Source organism: Falco peregrinus, chromosome 7 (assembly GCF_023634155.1).
Source record: "Falco peregrinus isolate bFalPer1 chromosome 7, bFalPer1.pri, whole genome shotgun sequence".
NCBI lineage: Eukaryota > Metazoa > Chordata > Aves > Falconiformes > Falconidae > Falco > Falco peregrinus.
This window is the reverse complement of record NC_073727.1, coordinates 17,259,745-17,275,947: the sequence shown is the minus strand read 5'-3', so window position 1 is coordinate 17,275,947 and position 16,203 is coordinate 17,259,745. Positions and strand designations below refer to the sequence as shown.

The window sequence follows — 16,203 nt, the reverse complement described above, 5'->3', positions numbered from 1 at the left end:
TATTACACTGGAAGGTCAACCATTCTTCCTGTATGATATTTCAAATCTCTTTTATTGACAGTTTTCCCCCAATACTGTGTCACTAACAAATTTTTTTTATTAACGCTTTCTTACCTTCATGCTATACTTATTAACATGGTTAGAATAATGAACCATTTTTAAATTTTTGTGTTTGAATGCTTCCTAGTAAAAAAGAATCGTAATGGGAGACTAGAATTCTTAGGACACACAGAAATACAGTAATTAAGCAGTCTTCCATTTACAACTTCTGCCTAAGGCCCCAGGCCATGGAGCTGAACTTCATTCAGAGCAAATTCTGGTAGAAGCAGCACAGGCCCTATTCTAAAGAAACCAAACTTGTTTACTCCTACAGTCACACATGACTGTAAAAAAATTCTCTGTGCTGGATCATCCATTTACTGTCTGCTACCGAGGGTAACGCCACAGAAGAAAGAATTGGTGTTATCAGTACATGTGCAACGCTGGAATGGTTTTCTGACAAGAGTATTGGATGTCTGGATCCAGAGCGTTTGTCACTTACCAAGGGGGTATTTCCTGGAAGTTTAGCAGTAGGTGCACCACCCTGTCACCTGGATCTCAAAGGCAAGAGGACTGCATTGTCCAGACCAAAGTCTGGAACATTTCTTTCCTGCTTTTCCTCTCCATCTGCCCTACCTAGTGGTGGCTGATTGCCTGTTCCCTTTCCTATGTAAGTCTCAGCAGCTAAAAGGCTTTTGGAACAGAGATGTTCCCTGCAACGGTCTCTCCTTGCTACCTGCTCTGCCCCCACACTGCATTCAGCTGGTACAAATTATAACTGCATTATTTCTAGATGGTCTGTTTTTAAACACAGGTAAATAATTTCATTTCTGGACTTGATACGACAGAGGAAGCTGCTGAGAGCATTCTTTCTGGACCAGTTGCTGTACCGCTAGGGATACTCACACATCTGCAAAGTTCTGTGTGCTCCTGGGCCACAGCTTGCCTTGTTATTATGGTCTTGCAGTTCCTCTGCAGCTCTCCCTGGTTTCCAACGAGAACCACAGTTTTCCCTGTTACACTCTGTCTCCAGCTTTTGCACAATTCTTTGAGGTTCTGCCCCAAGAGATCTTTCAACAGATGCATGTGCATGAAAGATACGTAACTGAGGTTACACTGATTAAGCCAGCCAGTAGATTCCCTTTAGCAAACAGCTGAGCTTTTACATTTTTGGATCAAATATTTCCGTCCTATAATAAGCAGGTAACATAATTGACGTACATAATTAGAACAGAACTGACAAAGCATTTCTGTGAGAGCCACCAGCTGAGCTGACCCACGTAAGGCTGCTCTGTGGGTCTGCCTTTGTTTCTCCTTACCTTGAGTGGCGGTACCCGTGGCACCGGTGTCCCCGTTGCAGGAAAGGACTGCGGCTGGCTTTGAAACGCCTGGTGGTGCTGACAGTTCTCCATGATGCGTGGCTTTTTCTCAGGAGTGGTTAGAGCTTCTTCGTGACACTCTGACTTCCTCTTATGGGCTTCAACACCGATTTCCATTTCTTCATTTACAGGGGACTTCTTTTCTGGTGTGTCTGAAGTCATCGCTGGACTCTTCAGGCTTGCTAGTACTTCACCTGCTTCGGGGCTCTTTGGTTTACTTGGGGCCAAAGCTGAGGTACTGACAGTCTCCTTCCCCAGCACTTCCTTTGATGCAGCGTGCTTTCTCTCTTCACCTGGCTTTTGACTAGCAGCAGTTGGTGGTTTCTCTTGAACGGGTTCTCCTTGGACTCTCTCTTTCGTAGAGAGGGAACAGTCACTAGGTTTCACTGCACAACCATCTGGGGAAAGAGAGGCCTCTGCGGGTTTGGCTGGTTTTGGCTGCATGTCCTCTCTTCTTTCCTCTCCTCCTTTTCTCATCGCTGGTGCTTCCTGGGCTGCTTGTGCTTTAGACTCTAACGGAGAAGTAATCTCCTCTTTGAGCGGTGCCAGAGAGGCTGGCGTGCATTTTGGCTGTTCAGCTGCTGGATTTTCAGTCTCTGTCTCAGCAGGGCTGGTGTTTGCTGTCAGCCTCTTGGACTCTTCAGGACTTAGTCCAGAACTATCAATAAAAACAGAATTTTTGTTTTGCAAAACATTCTTGCAAAAAGCATACTATCCTTACAAAAAACGAGACGATTCTCTACGCACCATACCCTAAATAAATACATCTCGCACCTAATTCTATGCTCTGATCTTTGAAAACCTTCTGTACTGTTAGTACTTCCACATGAAACAAAACTTAACAGCGAAGTTTAAAACCAACTAAATGAAGTACACGGAACATGTTAGATCTGCTCCACTACCCAGGTATCAATTTTCCAGGCTGCAGATCAAATGAATTTGGCCAACAGTAAATATTCCTTTTGTTAGCCACCACAGACTTATCTCTGCTGCATGCGAACAACCCCACACAGCCTGCATCTGGCTTCAGTTCATATGGTGACATTTGCAGAAAGGGACACGGAGAAGCGTCCCACAATTTTTCCAAAGGAATGTGGCTAGTGCCAAAACCACTGACGTGCCCTTAGTTTAGAACCAGTGTTGGTGCTGGGAGTATTTCCCTGTATTATTCATGAACCTTTATTTGTGAAAGAAATGCACAAGCTGGGAATCTAATTCTCAGAGTGATGTCTGATTTCAGAATAACTTCATTCATCCCTCATTAATGAAGTATCAAATTTGGATTTTTTTCCCCAACCATCAACCCATAAAGTCTGATGAAGCCAGCCTGATGAATCTATGGGATTGATTTCTACCTGACGAGTTCTTAGGAGCTAAAGAGAACTGAAGTCCCGCTATTATGCACACCTCCCTGCTATCCTGCTTCGCTGTCCCCCTAGAGCTTCAAGAATACGGCCATCGCCTTTTATCTCCCAGCGCAGAGCTCCATGCCTGTTTACACTCCAGTTTTCAACACCAAGAGAACTGGGTGAGTTAGACAAGTAAAGCTCTTTGCCAATGCCACTAGATCACGCACATTCTCAGCCTGGTGTATTCCTTTACCTAGTACTGCAACCTGCCATACGGACGTGCACATGCAACAGCCTCCTACTCACCCACGAAACCCCAAACTATCAGACCATGGGATGACAGAAGTAGGGCTTCCAATAATCCAAATGCTCTCGAGGGTTAAAACATCATAGGTGAACGGGGGGAAAACTGGCTGATGGTTCAAGGACAAGCATAAAAGCTGTCACAACGCAGGATAAGAAATTCCTTTTTAGTTATTTGTGTGCGTCTGTGGGTTTTCACATTTCTTACTATAGTTACTCGCACAGAAACCTGAATCCTCTGCGTAGCCCCCAAGGATGGGAAAATCTTCAAGCAAAAAGAAACACTTTAATAAAAAACTGGCAGACATGGGAGTTTAATCAAATACATGTCTGACTGAAGACCTAGGGAAATACAGAAGATCTTACATAGCAGGTGACTTACTGCAAAGTAGAGCATGTTCAACCACCACATACCCAGGGGTCTCCAGAAACCTGACACTAAAAGAACCAGCTGTAAGAGGGGAGTGTCTCAAAGTATCATAGCAAGGAGTGGGGAAAAACTAAGAAGTAAAATCCAAAGGACACCCTCACCTAAGGAACACAGCACTATGTTGGTTAAAGCATTAAAAATCTTGACAGCAAATGCATCACTTCTGACCTAGACTGCTCAGGCATTTCCTCAGCTCTGTGGCAGCTAGATGAAGCTGGAGACCTTTTTCAGGTGTCAGGACTAATGAAAGCCAATGTTTGTTACTGGACAGCATGCTACAAATGCAGCAACAGGTGCATCTGGACAGGCGATGCAAGCATAAAAAGAGACAGTTGAGCATCTTACCTCTGACCATAGTAGCTCTCAAAAAAATGTTCCTTCCACAGCTCAACCTTCTTCTCCTTTTCTATTTCTTGCCGTATTCTTAGCTGCATTTCTGGTGTAAACTCACCTGCAAAATGCAACAGAAGATAACTTAAAAAAAATGCTATGGATAAAAGGAATCAGGATAAGCACAGGAGCCTTTGCGCCTGCAGGTAAGAGCGCTATCTCAGAAGTCCCCCCCGCAGCTTGTGACACTGTAGTACTGTGGTACTTCATCATTTCTCCTGAGTTGCCAAGTGTTTCTCTGCTGCCTGCTCCTTGCACTGGACGGGCAACAGCTTCATGCCCTTCCCTGTCAGCATCCACTCTGGCTGCCAATAGATGCTTTACGCAAAATAACACTAAATGAATACAAATCTATACACAAGTGTATGCACGTACTACGCAACTGCCATTTTCTCAAGAATCGGAAAATACTGCCTGTGCGGACAGCAAAGCAGTATGGCACCTTGAAACGACAGTCATGAGTGGCTCTGGCGAAACATGCATGCAAGAACATCAAAGACTTCTTGTCCAGCACAAATGACAGTAAATATTTCTGGCAACGGATGCTATTCTGTCACAGGCAGGTGGGAAACAAAAAGCCCCTCTCACACATCTGAAGTGCACATTTCACACATACACGTACTGCACTTTGTAAGAAATATTCCCTAATGTCACGTCTGAACCCTCCCCAAGGCAGCTTTGAGCCATTAAGGTTTGTAAGACCATATGTTAATATTTAAGAGTTCATCATTAGATAACAAGAAACTCTGCTTTTTTGACACAACTGTAGTGCTTTGATGATAGACATGTGACCTTGAGCCTCAAGACTTGATTCGTTCTCAAGGTTTATCCAGTTCGCACACTATTTTGTTTGTACTCTTAAGCACTGGAAGAAAGAGTTACGAGAATCGGATCTTTTCCAACACTGCAGTTATGAAAGGGGAGGGAATCCTTGAAGGGGTCAGTGGAAACTGGGTACTTCTGTCACCGCTCAGTTTGTTTCTCGGCAATTTTCTCCCATGAAATAAGGGGCTCATACGAAATTCTTGCTGAGTTTGTCTCCGTGCACTTATCAAAATACGTCCAAAGGAAACTAAGAGTGTGTCCCTCTTTAGTACATTGTTAGTTGTCAGCGCTCAATCAGGACAGTCATCTTTTCATTGCAGCAAGTACAGAGAGCCCAAAACAAAATCTCTGGTACCTCAAGTTCCTTTTCTGTTTTTGTATAAACTTGGTCAGGTAAATCATGGAATGGGTTGGGTGGGAAGGGACCTTAAAGAACATCTAGTTCCCACACCCCATCACGGGCAGGGACCCCTCCCCCCAGCCCGGGCTGCCCCCAGTATTGTGGAACATGATGTCAAGTGCCTTGCCTGAAGTCAAGGTAAATGGCATCCAAGTCTCTTCCCTTGTCCACAAATCCAGTAATTTGATTGCAGATATCATTTAGGCTGGTGACTTACCGTGATTTGCCCACAGTAAGTCCATTTATCTGTGGTAACTCCAGTCATGATTATCACAGAATGGTTTGGGTGGGAGGGCACCTTATGACCTAAAAGACCATCCAGTTCCCACCCCCTCGCCACAGGCAGGGCCCCCTCCCCCCAGCCCAGGCTGCCCCCAGCCCCGTCCAGCCTGGCCTTGGGCACTGCCAGGGATGGGGCACCCACAGCTGCTCTGGGCAGCCTGGGCCAGCGCCTCGCCGCCCTCACAGGGAAGAATTTCTTCCTCATCTCTCATCTCCATCTCCCCTCTCGCATGTAAAGCCATTCCCCCGTGTGCCATCGCCACCTGCCCTTGCCCAAAGCCTCTCCCCAGCTTTCTTGCCGGCCCCTTTAGGCACTGGCAGGTGCTCTAAGGTCTCCCCGCAGCCTTCTGCTCCCCAGGCTGAGCCACCCCAGCTCTCCCAGCCTGTCCCCACAGCAGGGCTGCTCCAGCCCTCTAAGCACCCTCTGAGCAAATAAATATAGAAAGTCCACTGCACAGAAAACAGTAGAATGCCTGCCTTTAGACTAATTTACCAACAGGGTACAAAATTCATTCATTTGAAATAGTTTCAGCTGTAGCGGTGAATTCCTGGATTTTCACTGCTGTGGTTATGCCACCTTTGTCTTCCAGTTGGGAGATTTCAACTAAAATCATACATCTCATCAGCCCAGTTGTTCGCAGCAGTGAAAACCTATGTGGTAGCTTGCAGTCAGGCAACAGTAACTTTACTTACAAATGTCTACCTGAAGGTTGGTGGGGACCTCAGGAGGTCTCCAGCCAAACCTCCTGCTCAGAGCAGGGGCAGCTCAGCCTCCACCAGGTTGCTCAGGGCTCTGGCCAGTCCTGGAAATCCCCAAGGATGGAGATGACGCAGCCTCTCTGGGCTCCTGCTCTCTGGTGGGGAGAAATTTTTTTCCTTATGTCCTGGCTGAGTCTTGCCTGTGTTCTCTCATCCTCCTGCCATGCACCACGGTGACAGGCCTGGCTCCATCTTCCTGACAGCCTCCCTGTAGGTATAAGGGGGCTGCGATCAGGTCACCCCTCCCCAGCCTGTATCACTACCAGGGGCTCTTCCTTCCCAGGAGCCGGATCCTGCCCATCTCCAGCCTGTCTTGTCTGGCTGGACAGCAGCCCTGCCCTCCAGTGTGCTGACTGGACCCCAATTTGGTGTCCTTCACAAACTCCACCAGGGACACCAGTAAAAACAGCAAAGAGGACCGGTGCCTGGATAGATCCTGTCCGTTCCCACTTGTCACCAGCCTCCAAGAGGGAACCATGGCTCCAAGCCTGACTGTCTAACCAGCTTTTCACCCATCTGGTTGTCCATCCATCTAGACTCTTGCGTGCCAGCTTGGATACAAGAGCACTGCAGGAGAGAGTTATCAAAAGCGTTGCTTAGGCTGAGGTCAGCGATGCCCACCGTTCTCCCTTTGTTCACAAATTAAGTCATTTTTCATACAGCCAAGCTATTCAGGGTATTGGCAAGACCATCCTCTTCCCAGTTCACCACCACCTTCACACGCCCAGAGGTGTGCTCCAAGAGGGCTCACTCCATGACTTTCCCAATGACACTGAGGCTGCCCAGGCCTGCATACATTAATTAACAGAATTGTTATGAATTCTCAGTACCCTGAGGAGTAGCTGAACAAAGCCTACGGGACTGCTCTGCCCACAGTGGCATCAGGGCTTAATACTCAAGTGGAGATACAGTGCTCAGTGGGAACATCAGTGGAGATCTCCAGGCTTCACCCTGCTTGTTGCAAGCTTCACCACCTTAGTAGGTTCTACAGCAGCTTTACTCTGGTGAGAAAGTCTTTGCATAAACGTAGCTGCACCCTCTAGATGTCTTATGAATGGACAAACGGGTCTGCTAAGAAGCATGAAAACACTAAATGATGGTGGCTAGAACTGGGGGTGGTTTTAACAATTAAACTGATTAGACAGCTGAGTTCTATGCCTTCCTGTTTACTGGCACAAATACACCCAGAACCCACAAATAAAAAGGGTTGTTGATATAGAATTGGATTCCTGTTCTGTGGAAAAGCCTCTTATGAGTCAATCACCTGGGTGTGAGTATATGATACCCGCTTCTTCAAGTGAGTCATGATTGGTGCTACGGTCTTTGTAAAAACTCTGGTAACAGGCTGCGCAGTTTAGTTCTGTAGAGGAAATGGTCCTGGCCCGCAATGAGTGAGCGCGCTTCTAATGACATAATTTGATCAAACCACGGAATTAAACACCTCCAAGTTCAAGATGCAAATGATTGTTGAAGGCACAGGAGTCCTATAGGTCAGTCAATGGCCAACTTAGGTTATATAAAAAACTATGGCTCAAAGGACTGACCATACCACTGTGTCATCAGCGAAGCTGTCTAGCTAAAGTGCATTACTCTGGGAATAGATTTACCTTCTCTACTGCAGTGGGCTGTACTTAGCTATCACAACCTGAAAATAACAACACAACTCTACTGTCATTTTAGCAAGATTTTAAACACATTTCTCCTTCGTCATCTCTTCCAGTGGCTTGCTCATTTTTCCACATGTGAAGTTCAAAAGAAAACTCCTTACTGCAGTCCCCTCTATGACCTTGAGATTACATAGTTCTAGGCTTGCACTTGCTCTCCTGTATTGACTACAGCTGTCTTCACCTAGTAAGTCACTTCAGTGCTGCAACTTCTCCATCAAATATTTTTCACACGTTCCCCCAAAACATTTACTAGCGGAAAGCTTTCTAGCATTCCGTTTCACTGTGTGGGGAGGTTTACCTTCTGACAACCTCTCCTTCCAGCCTTGGGCAGCTGAAGTGAAGAACTCGTTGTTGAGCGCAGAGCCACTCAGCTTCATCAAACCATCCGCCCCAACCTGGAACACATGACAAAGCAGCCAGTATTAACTGGTTGGAAAGGCAAGTGTCACATGGGAGCTGAAAACAGAGCAAGAGTCCCAACATTGCCACAAATCTCTCTGGAATTTGCCTTTAACTCAGACGACAATCAACAGCCTTCTTAGGGCTGCGCTTAGCCAAGCCTGGGATCCAGGAGGCTGTGGTAAACTTTCCTCCTCCTTGCCTCAGCCCAAGCCTCCACAGTCCTGCCGCCGCACAAACATACACGAGCAGCAGATGGTACAGGTGGCAAGGAGGCTTGAGGAAAGAGAACAGCACAGCCTCTGAAAAGCTTCTTCAGATGCCCTGTCCCCTGCAAGATGAATGCACAATGTCACCTGAACTACCACCCAAAGTGCCAGCTCTGCTGTCTTCTGCTGAACGTAAAATAGTGCATGAAGGAAAAGCAAGGATGTAAAAGTTACCGCATAAAACTTACTTCAGAACACACATAGTCATAACCATGGATGCTTCAGAAAAAACAGGGGAAAATGAAGCTCAAAACCCATTCTGTCTTTGAAATATGGTGAACCAAATAGGGCAGTTGTGCTATAGAGCAGGCCATAAATGACAACACATGAGGCTGAGACTGGAACATCACGTGGCGTGAAATTATAATCAGGGTAATAAAACCTACATGACATTTGCTTTTGCTCTTTTTTTCCTGCTGAAGTAGATGTGGAATTTCTTTACTAGAAACACAAACACACATGTATCATTCAGTAAGTCACAAAAACTTGCAGTGAGCAAAACTGTTGGGCTTCCATTTCTTGCATAAATAATAAATCTGAGCAAAGAAGCAAAATGCAACTGTCCAAATGTAGGATACACCTGGTTACACTGGGAGATCCATGCAGCAAACATTCGGCGGTACAGGACTCAACAGAAACACTGCTTTTCTGGGGGCAGCATTTGGGATGCAGGTAACTAAAATGATGGAAGCGACCCAATAAAAGGTTTTGTAGGTAAGATTTACCTACAAAAGAGAGATTTTTAATTTTTAAGTTAGAAGCAGCCATTGTAGGGATTACAAAAGCAGAGATTTATTTTCTAGTCCAGATCTCTGTTGATTTGACTACAGGGAGCAAAATTCACAAGACTCTCCTCTGCTGCATATACTGTGTTGCCTGTTCCTTGTGCTGGAGGACAGACAACTACTGCACGGCTGACTGGGTCACGCCTCAAAGTGCCTTCATTTCTTTTCTACAGAAGCCCCAGCTGTAACAGCTCAGACTGAGTCGCTGCCAAGCAAAACACCACAGACGGGTGACCTTTCACAACTGGCATGTCCAACGCCTTCACCTCTTCTCCCGTTTACCATAACCAAGTCTGACATTTGATAAAGCATGCATCAGCACTTGATGTGGTGGGCTGCTCTGGAAGATTTACTGCAGTGAAATGTAAAATTTGTCCTCTCAGGAGCCAAGCAGTATTATTTAGTTAGTCAAAATTTGCGCTCAGTCAAATTCTAATTCAATTTAAGGACAATTAAACTTAAAAGTCAGGACAGAAATGTCTTACCATCTGCTGGGAGGTTCTTGCCAGTAAACTCCAGCTGCAAACACCATCACATCATATTTTGACACATACCTAATTATTACAAAGGGCACAGGATTTATAAAACAATTCCCTCAAATATTTATTGTATCAGCCTTGGACTAACAAGTCCCCAACGAATGCTGACTGAAGATTACAATTTATGAGAACGCAGAACGTTAGAACTCCTCCAAACGAACACTATCTGTCCAGCAAAGCATTCTCCATAAAGCAGACCACAGTGCAGCTGCCAAACCCACGTGTACTATAAACATTCTGTGAGAACCGAAAGAGCAGCACAGCTGTGAAGATGATACAACTTCACTAAACATGTATGTCTGGGCTCAAAGTGTCTGCAGCTAAGCTGGTGTCCCTTCACAGTCTACAGTGATCAAATCACTTCAGTGTATGGAGGTGGGGACTCTGTTCATCTTGGCTTGAAGTAGACACCTCTATGTGGTCACAGGCTCTTGACTGTACCAACTGGATTTCCACCTTCTACAAAAGGAGCCCAGAGCAACTAGCTGAGAGACACAAAAAAGTACACCACACAGGAAAGTATCTTCAAGGGACTTGCAGATCTGAGACAGGACATGCAGAAGATTTCCATCTGGAGTGGTATCTTGAAGTCAGTTTTGATATCTAAAGAACATTTAAAACAGCTCTAGGCACATATGCTAAGGCATCTGAATTAACACCCCTACAGCTGAAGTGGAAGCGTAGCACAGAATCCCACTTTGCTCTGAAGCTCCCAGCCAGCTGGGGTAGGAATGCTGAAGACAAACATAATATATGAATAAGGTAAAATCATAGAATCATAGGCTCGTTTAGGTTGGAAAAGACCTTTAAGATCATCAAGCCCAACTGTTAACCCAGCACTGCCAAGCCCACCACTAAACTGTGTCCCTGAGTGCTGTGTCTACATATCTTTTAAACACCCCCAGGGACGGTGCCCACCCCCCTCCCTGGGCAGCCTGTCCCAGTGCTGGACACCCTTTCGGTGAAGAAATGTTTCCCAGTCTCCAACCTAAACCTGCCCTGGTGCAACCTGAGGCCGCTCCCCCTTGTCCTGTCGCTTGTGACCTGGGAGCAGAGACCGACCCCCCTGGCTGCAGCCCCCTCCCAGGCAGCTGTAGGGAGCGATCGGGTCCCCCCCGAGCCCCCTCCTCTCCAGGCTGACCCCCCAGCCCCCCCATCAGACTGGTGCCCCAGCCCCCTGCTCAGCTCTGGACACGCTCTGGTACCTCAAGGTCCCTCTTGGAGTGAGGGGCCTGAAACTGACCCCGGGATTCAAGGAGTGGCCTCACCAGTGCCACGTACAGGGCACTGGTCCTGCTGGCCACACTATTTCTGACAAAGCCAGGATGCTGTTGGGCCTTCTCGGCCACCTGGGCACACTGCTGGCTCACATTCAGCCGGCTGTCAGCCAGCCCCCCCAGACCCTTTCCCACCAGGCAGCTTCCCAGCCGCTCTGCGCCAAGCCAGTAACGTTGCGTGGGGCTGTTGTGACCCACGTGCAGGACCCAGCACTGAGCCGTGTTGAATCTCATACAGCTGGCCTTCACCCGTCGATCCAGCCTGCCCAGATTCCTTGGCAGAGCCTCCTGCCCTCCAGCAGATAAACACTCCCGCCCAACTTAGCGTGGTCCACAAACTTACTCAGGGTGCACTCGATCCCCTCATTCAGACCATTGGTAAAGATACTAAACCAAAGGAAGGAAACAACCTTTTTCTATCTACGACTTTTCCAGTATTGAGCATAAACAGATTGAACTTCACTTCCTCAACTCATTTGTTTTTTCCTCCTTTTACATGCAAGTGCGACATTTGTTCTTTTCTCATCTCTTAGTATCATCCCTGCCTTCCATGAGCTGCTGAAGAAAACTGCTATAATGCTGAAATTGCTTCAGGCAGTTCTTTTATGTACCCCTTCGGAGGGGTTCATCAGATCCAGCCGAGTTGAAGCAACTGTCATCCAAACATTCTATTAGCTGTTCTTTCAATACTGAAGACTGAGTTCTTACCCTCTTGTCACTCATGGTAATCGTTCCAGTTATCACCAACTGTTTAATGAAGAGCTCAGTGAAAACCTTCACCGCTTTTTCTGTGCCAGTCCCAGAGCAATTGAACCATTCCTCCCCACTGCGTACTTTTCTGCTTTTCCAAATTTCTCTCTTTGCACACAAAGAGATCTTGGACAGACAATCCACAAAAATAAACTCCCTTCTCTTTTATCCAATGTGTGTTTCAGGGCAGGACACAAGCTCTCTGAAGCAGATCAATTCTATTCTGCAATGAATATGCATCAGAAAACTCATTCGGTTTTCACTTTACCAAATTCAGAATTTGACAGCAGTGACACAAGGTCATGAGAAACGGAAAAGGCTGGAACTACAGGGCAGCATCCATTTAGGTATTCTGTGGGAAGGCACCAGTCTAAAAAGGCTGCAGGGTTAATCCTGTACTGAAGAGTCTGGGAGAGCACAGGAGAGAGGAAGCTGCTGAAGCTGCTGTATTCCCATCACTCCTGGCCCTCAAGCTCAGCGTAACAAACATTGTTCTCACTGCAGCTGGGAATATGGAATGGATTAAACAGAATGAAGCCACTGGTTTATCAAACCTGAATTCTTTTTTTTTCTGGTAGCAACAAATACCCAAATGAATCACTGAAGAATTTTCCAATTTTTTGCACTGTGCATAGAGGAAAAAGTCTACCCCATTAGACATAAACACAGTATTTGGACATCTAGTCTGAATTACTTCTAGAGACACTCCCTACTGACACCTAAGAGCCTAGCTTCTCTCCACAACAGCAACCATGACGTACCTGCCTGTCCACCTCTGGCAGCAGCAGCAGCAGGCGCTGCTGGCATTCTGTAGGCAGAACAGAGAACGTGTGCTTGTTGATCAGTGCCCGCAGGTTTGTGTTCACGAGGATGGAGTCAGGAGTTTCCACATCAATTTCGGCACACTTTGTTCTCTTCAGCTGCCCTGCAATGAACCAGAGACATACATCTTACCTAAGAGAGGATTAAAGGCTCCTGTGGAGTTCACTGTACCTGAGATTTTCAAAATGCCACCTTAGTAATCCATTCCACACCTTGACTCAAAATATACATTGTACCTTTGCACATACAGTTATAGACAAAATGTGGGAGGTCCTTTCCAGCACAGCAAATTTCCAGACCTAATACATTGTAGCCTGCGTCAGCTCACCTAGCTTTTGTAGGAATCCTTCCTATCTGGGGACTGGCAAGGAGTCTTTTTCAGAGGCGTTTCTAGAACTGCTTTTAGCCACATCCATTTTCTATTTTAAGACTCTAGTTAAGGTCAGTTTGCTCCTCAGGATTTCTTCTTGGACTTTCCTACTTTGGTCTCAGCAAAAGCATTTCAGAAAAATTAATCAGCTTATTGTGCTTGGTAGAAACCACAACACTAGACAAAGCAGTAACACTGAGTAACTGTTCCCTTTCCTTTTCCATGTTTGAAAGCCAGCAAGTCCAGCATTAACCTTTCTGCTACAGTCAGCCTCACATATGTGCTTCAAATTCAGAGAAGCGTAACAAAGAAAGCATATGTACTGTGTACTCTTATTTCCTTTGGATGCATCCACTGTCTACTACTGGCAAAACACCATGTGTTTTGAAGCTTAGATTAAAAGGGCATTATTAGCAAAATGGTTAATATTAAAGCAGACACAGCTCCCCCTGACTTCAGAGATGGCAGCAATTAATTTTTAAGGTAACAGTACCTAACAAAATAAATGCCATGGAGGCTTGTTTCGTTAGGAGAAGTTTGCTCTATTAGAAGTCATTCAGAAAACGGCTCTGCAGGCTTATGATACACTTAAGTCGCAGAATTTCCTCATTACAGGGGACAAATGAAACATGCCATGAAAAGCATCTGTTTTCATCAATGATAAAGAAAATCTAGGATGATTAGCACAGATTGAGGCCTCAGAATATCCTTAAGTTCACTAAAGTCAATTGCATTGTTGGGATATGCAAAGAAACCCCCAAAGGGACAGGAGGGTTGAGAAAGACCTAACTTCAATGAATGGAAAGGAAGCCAAATAACAGTGGGGTCTGAAATATAAAGACCTGGGAAGGAACTTCTTTCTTCTTTTTAATGTTATCTAAGTGTCTTAAGTACATTAAAGAGCCTGCTAAATAAGCAAGTCCTTTTTTACTTCTCAAACAACAAGTTGCAAATTCCCAGGTAGAAACCCCTGATGGTGAGAAATGAGAGAAGGCTTATTTGCAATATGTAAGGTTTGAATTGTTTATCCTAATCTATACAGTATACCAGCAGTACCTTCCAGAATTGTCCAGAAGTCACTTTAGCAATGGAACTAATTAAACATTTAACTCAGTTTTGCTATTTAGGCTTTATGTTCTGTCATCAGAGCAACCACATCTCTGTAAGCAGAAAAATAAATGTCTTACTTGCATGGAGCCTGTCAGATCTCTGGAATGGTTTCTTCCCCAACCCTGGCAAGGAGTTATCGAGCTTAACGGAGGAAGAGGAACTGGAGGTGGAGTTCTGAGGGCTGCTTGACTGTCCATCTGACTGCTTTCCTTCCCAAGCTGCACAAGAAATTGAAACATTTAAAACGGGAATGTACAAAGGCATATTACATGAGACATCTGTTTGGACTGAAATAAGGATTCTTTAACATGCACACCCTAATTCTAGAAGCTCTGGGACCAGTACCTGTAGGATACTTGTATTCCTTTGTTGTTGTAGCACTTAGTTCCCAACAGGCTGGAAGTAGAAGACCCCTTTGTAGCTATCCAGACTATTGCAAAATAAAAGGATGGACAGCTGTTGCATTTGTGGTTTGAGTCTGACTCCCACTTAGTCCCACCTTATTTCTTGTCTACATCCAATCCACTAATGATTTTGTTAAGACTTCCTTCCAGCAAGATTTAGTTTCTGTTTGAGTTCACTGTGGGGAAAAATCTCTTCATACTTACGTGTACTTTCTGAATTTTAAACTACTATTGTGGCTTTTGTTCTTTTAGACCACCCTCAGTAATTCCTCCTCCTCTTTCAAATACTCAAGAGATATTTTCATGTCCTCCTCCAAAGTCACTACTTTGCCACACTAGACAGATTTCACCACTATGATGTCTTCTAACAAATCACTGCCACCCACATTCTCTTTTGTATAGCAGTATTTTTTCTGCTGGTGGGGAAGAGCTTCTTCCCTAGATTCTCACTGCCTTCCTTTCCCTCCTCTTAAGTGAGATGAACTCAGAACACAAGATGGTCTTCCCTCCGCTCTCTTTAGGTTTATGCGTAATAACAGAAACTCACTCAAGTTTGGAAAATTAGTTAAGTCCCATACCTCGAAAGAGAAACTCCACAACACACATGATCAAGTAAAAAACTGAACACTGGCTCTGATTAATGACTTGCATTAATCAAGTCCTTCACCCAGTCTGCTAGCTTTGCTTCCCATGTGCCCCTCTTTCTCCTTCTCTCTGCCTCAATATATCCCACTGTCCTGGCTGTGAACTATTCCTAAGTACTACCACATGGATAGGAGGGAAAAAAAGAACTTCATGAAGTATGATGAGAAAACAAAGCCACTCATATTGCCATAGCATTCAAAGACTTCTACAGTAATCAATTTACAGTCCAATGGGGGGCTGCATGAGCACACACAGTTCCTACCCTAAAACGGTCGAGTAAGGTCATAGCATAACCTGAGGAATACGGCTTTCCTGAGACCACATGGAAATGAGTTCAATCCTGAACTTCTTTCTGTCCCTCACAATCTTTAAGGCAGGAAAGCTCACATGGCTTGATGCTGGCATGGATAGATACAAACTCTTCAGGAAAGACAGGCAAGAAAGATGAGTCAGAAGGTTGCCTCTACCCATACAAGTCTGTGGGACAACATGAGTTGAACCCAAGGGACCTGGGGGAGCCCACCAGTGTCCTTAGAAGGCCTCTCTCTACTGTCATTGAAAAGAAATGAAGATCATGGGAGATTCCTCACAACTAAGAAAGGAAAACGTTGCACTCACCTTCAAAAAGGGCCAAATAGACAATGTGAAAACAGACAGAATGGTTAGCCTCACTTTTCTCCCTGAGAAAATCATGGAGTGACCCCTCTTGGAGCACATTTCTGGGCACACAAAGGACATAATGATGGTAAGATGATCAGAGGGCTGGGAGCACCTCTCCTAAGGCAAGCTGGGAGAGCTGGGGTGGCTCAGCCTGGGGAGGAGAAGGCTGCGGGGAGACCTTAGAGCACCTGCCAGTGCCTAAAGGGGCCGGCATGAAAGCTGGGGAGGGGCTTTGGGCAAGGGCAGGTGGCGATGGCACACGGGGGAATGGCTTTACATGCGAGAGGGGAGATGGAGATGAGAGATGAGGCAGAAATTCTTCCCTGTGAGGGCGGTGAGGCGCTGGCCCA

General features: G+C 45.7%; 1 protein-coding gene across 6 annotated transcripts in view; it reads right to left on the bottom strand.

The window, feature by feature from the left end:
- Positions 1-16,203, bottom strand: part of ASXL2 (ASXL transcriptional regulator 2) — a 133,498-nt gene that overhangs the window by 11,526 nt on the left and 105,769 nt on the right. For 5 of the 6 annotated variants that reach the window (XM_055809517.1, XM_055809518.1, XM_055809520.1 and 2 more), the window contains 5 exons: positions 14,222-14,362; positions 12,604-12,767; positions 8,122-8,218; positions 3,846-3,951; positions 1,359-2,076 (listed from right to left, as the gene is read on the bottom strand). In XM_055809517.1, coding sequence (XP_055665492.1) covers positions 1,359-2,076; positions 3,846-3,951; positions 8,122-8,218; positions 12,604-12,767; positions 14,222-14,362 — 1,226 coding nt within the window. The remainder of the gene's footprint in view (positions 1-1,358; positions 2,077-3,845; positions 3,952-8,121; positions 8,219-12,603; positions 12,768-14,221; positions 14,363-16,203) is intronic. The other variant, XM_055809519.1, reaches the window with a different exon arrangement.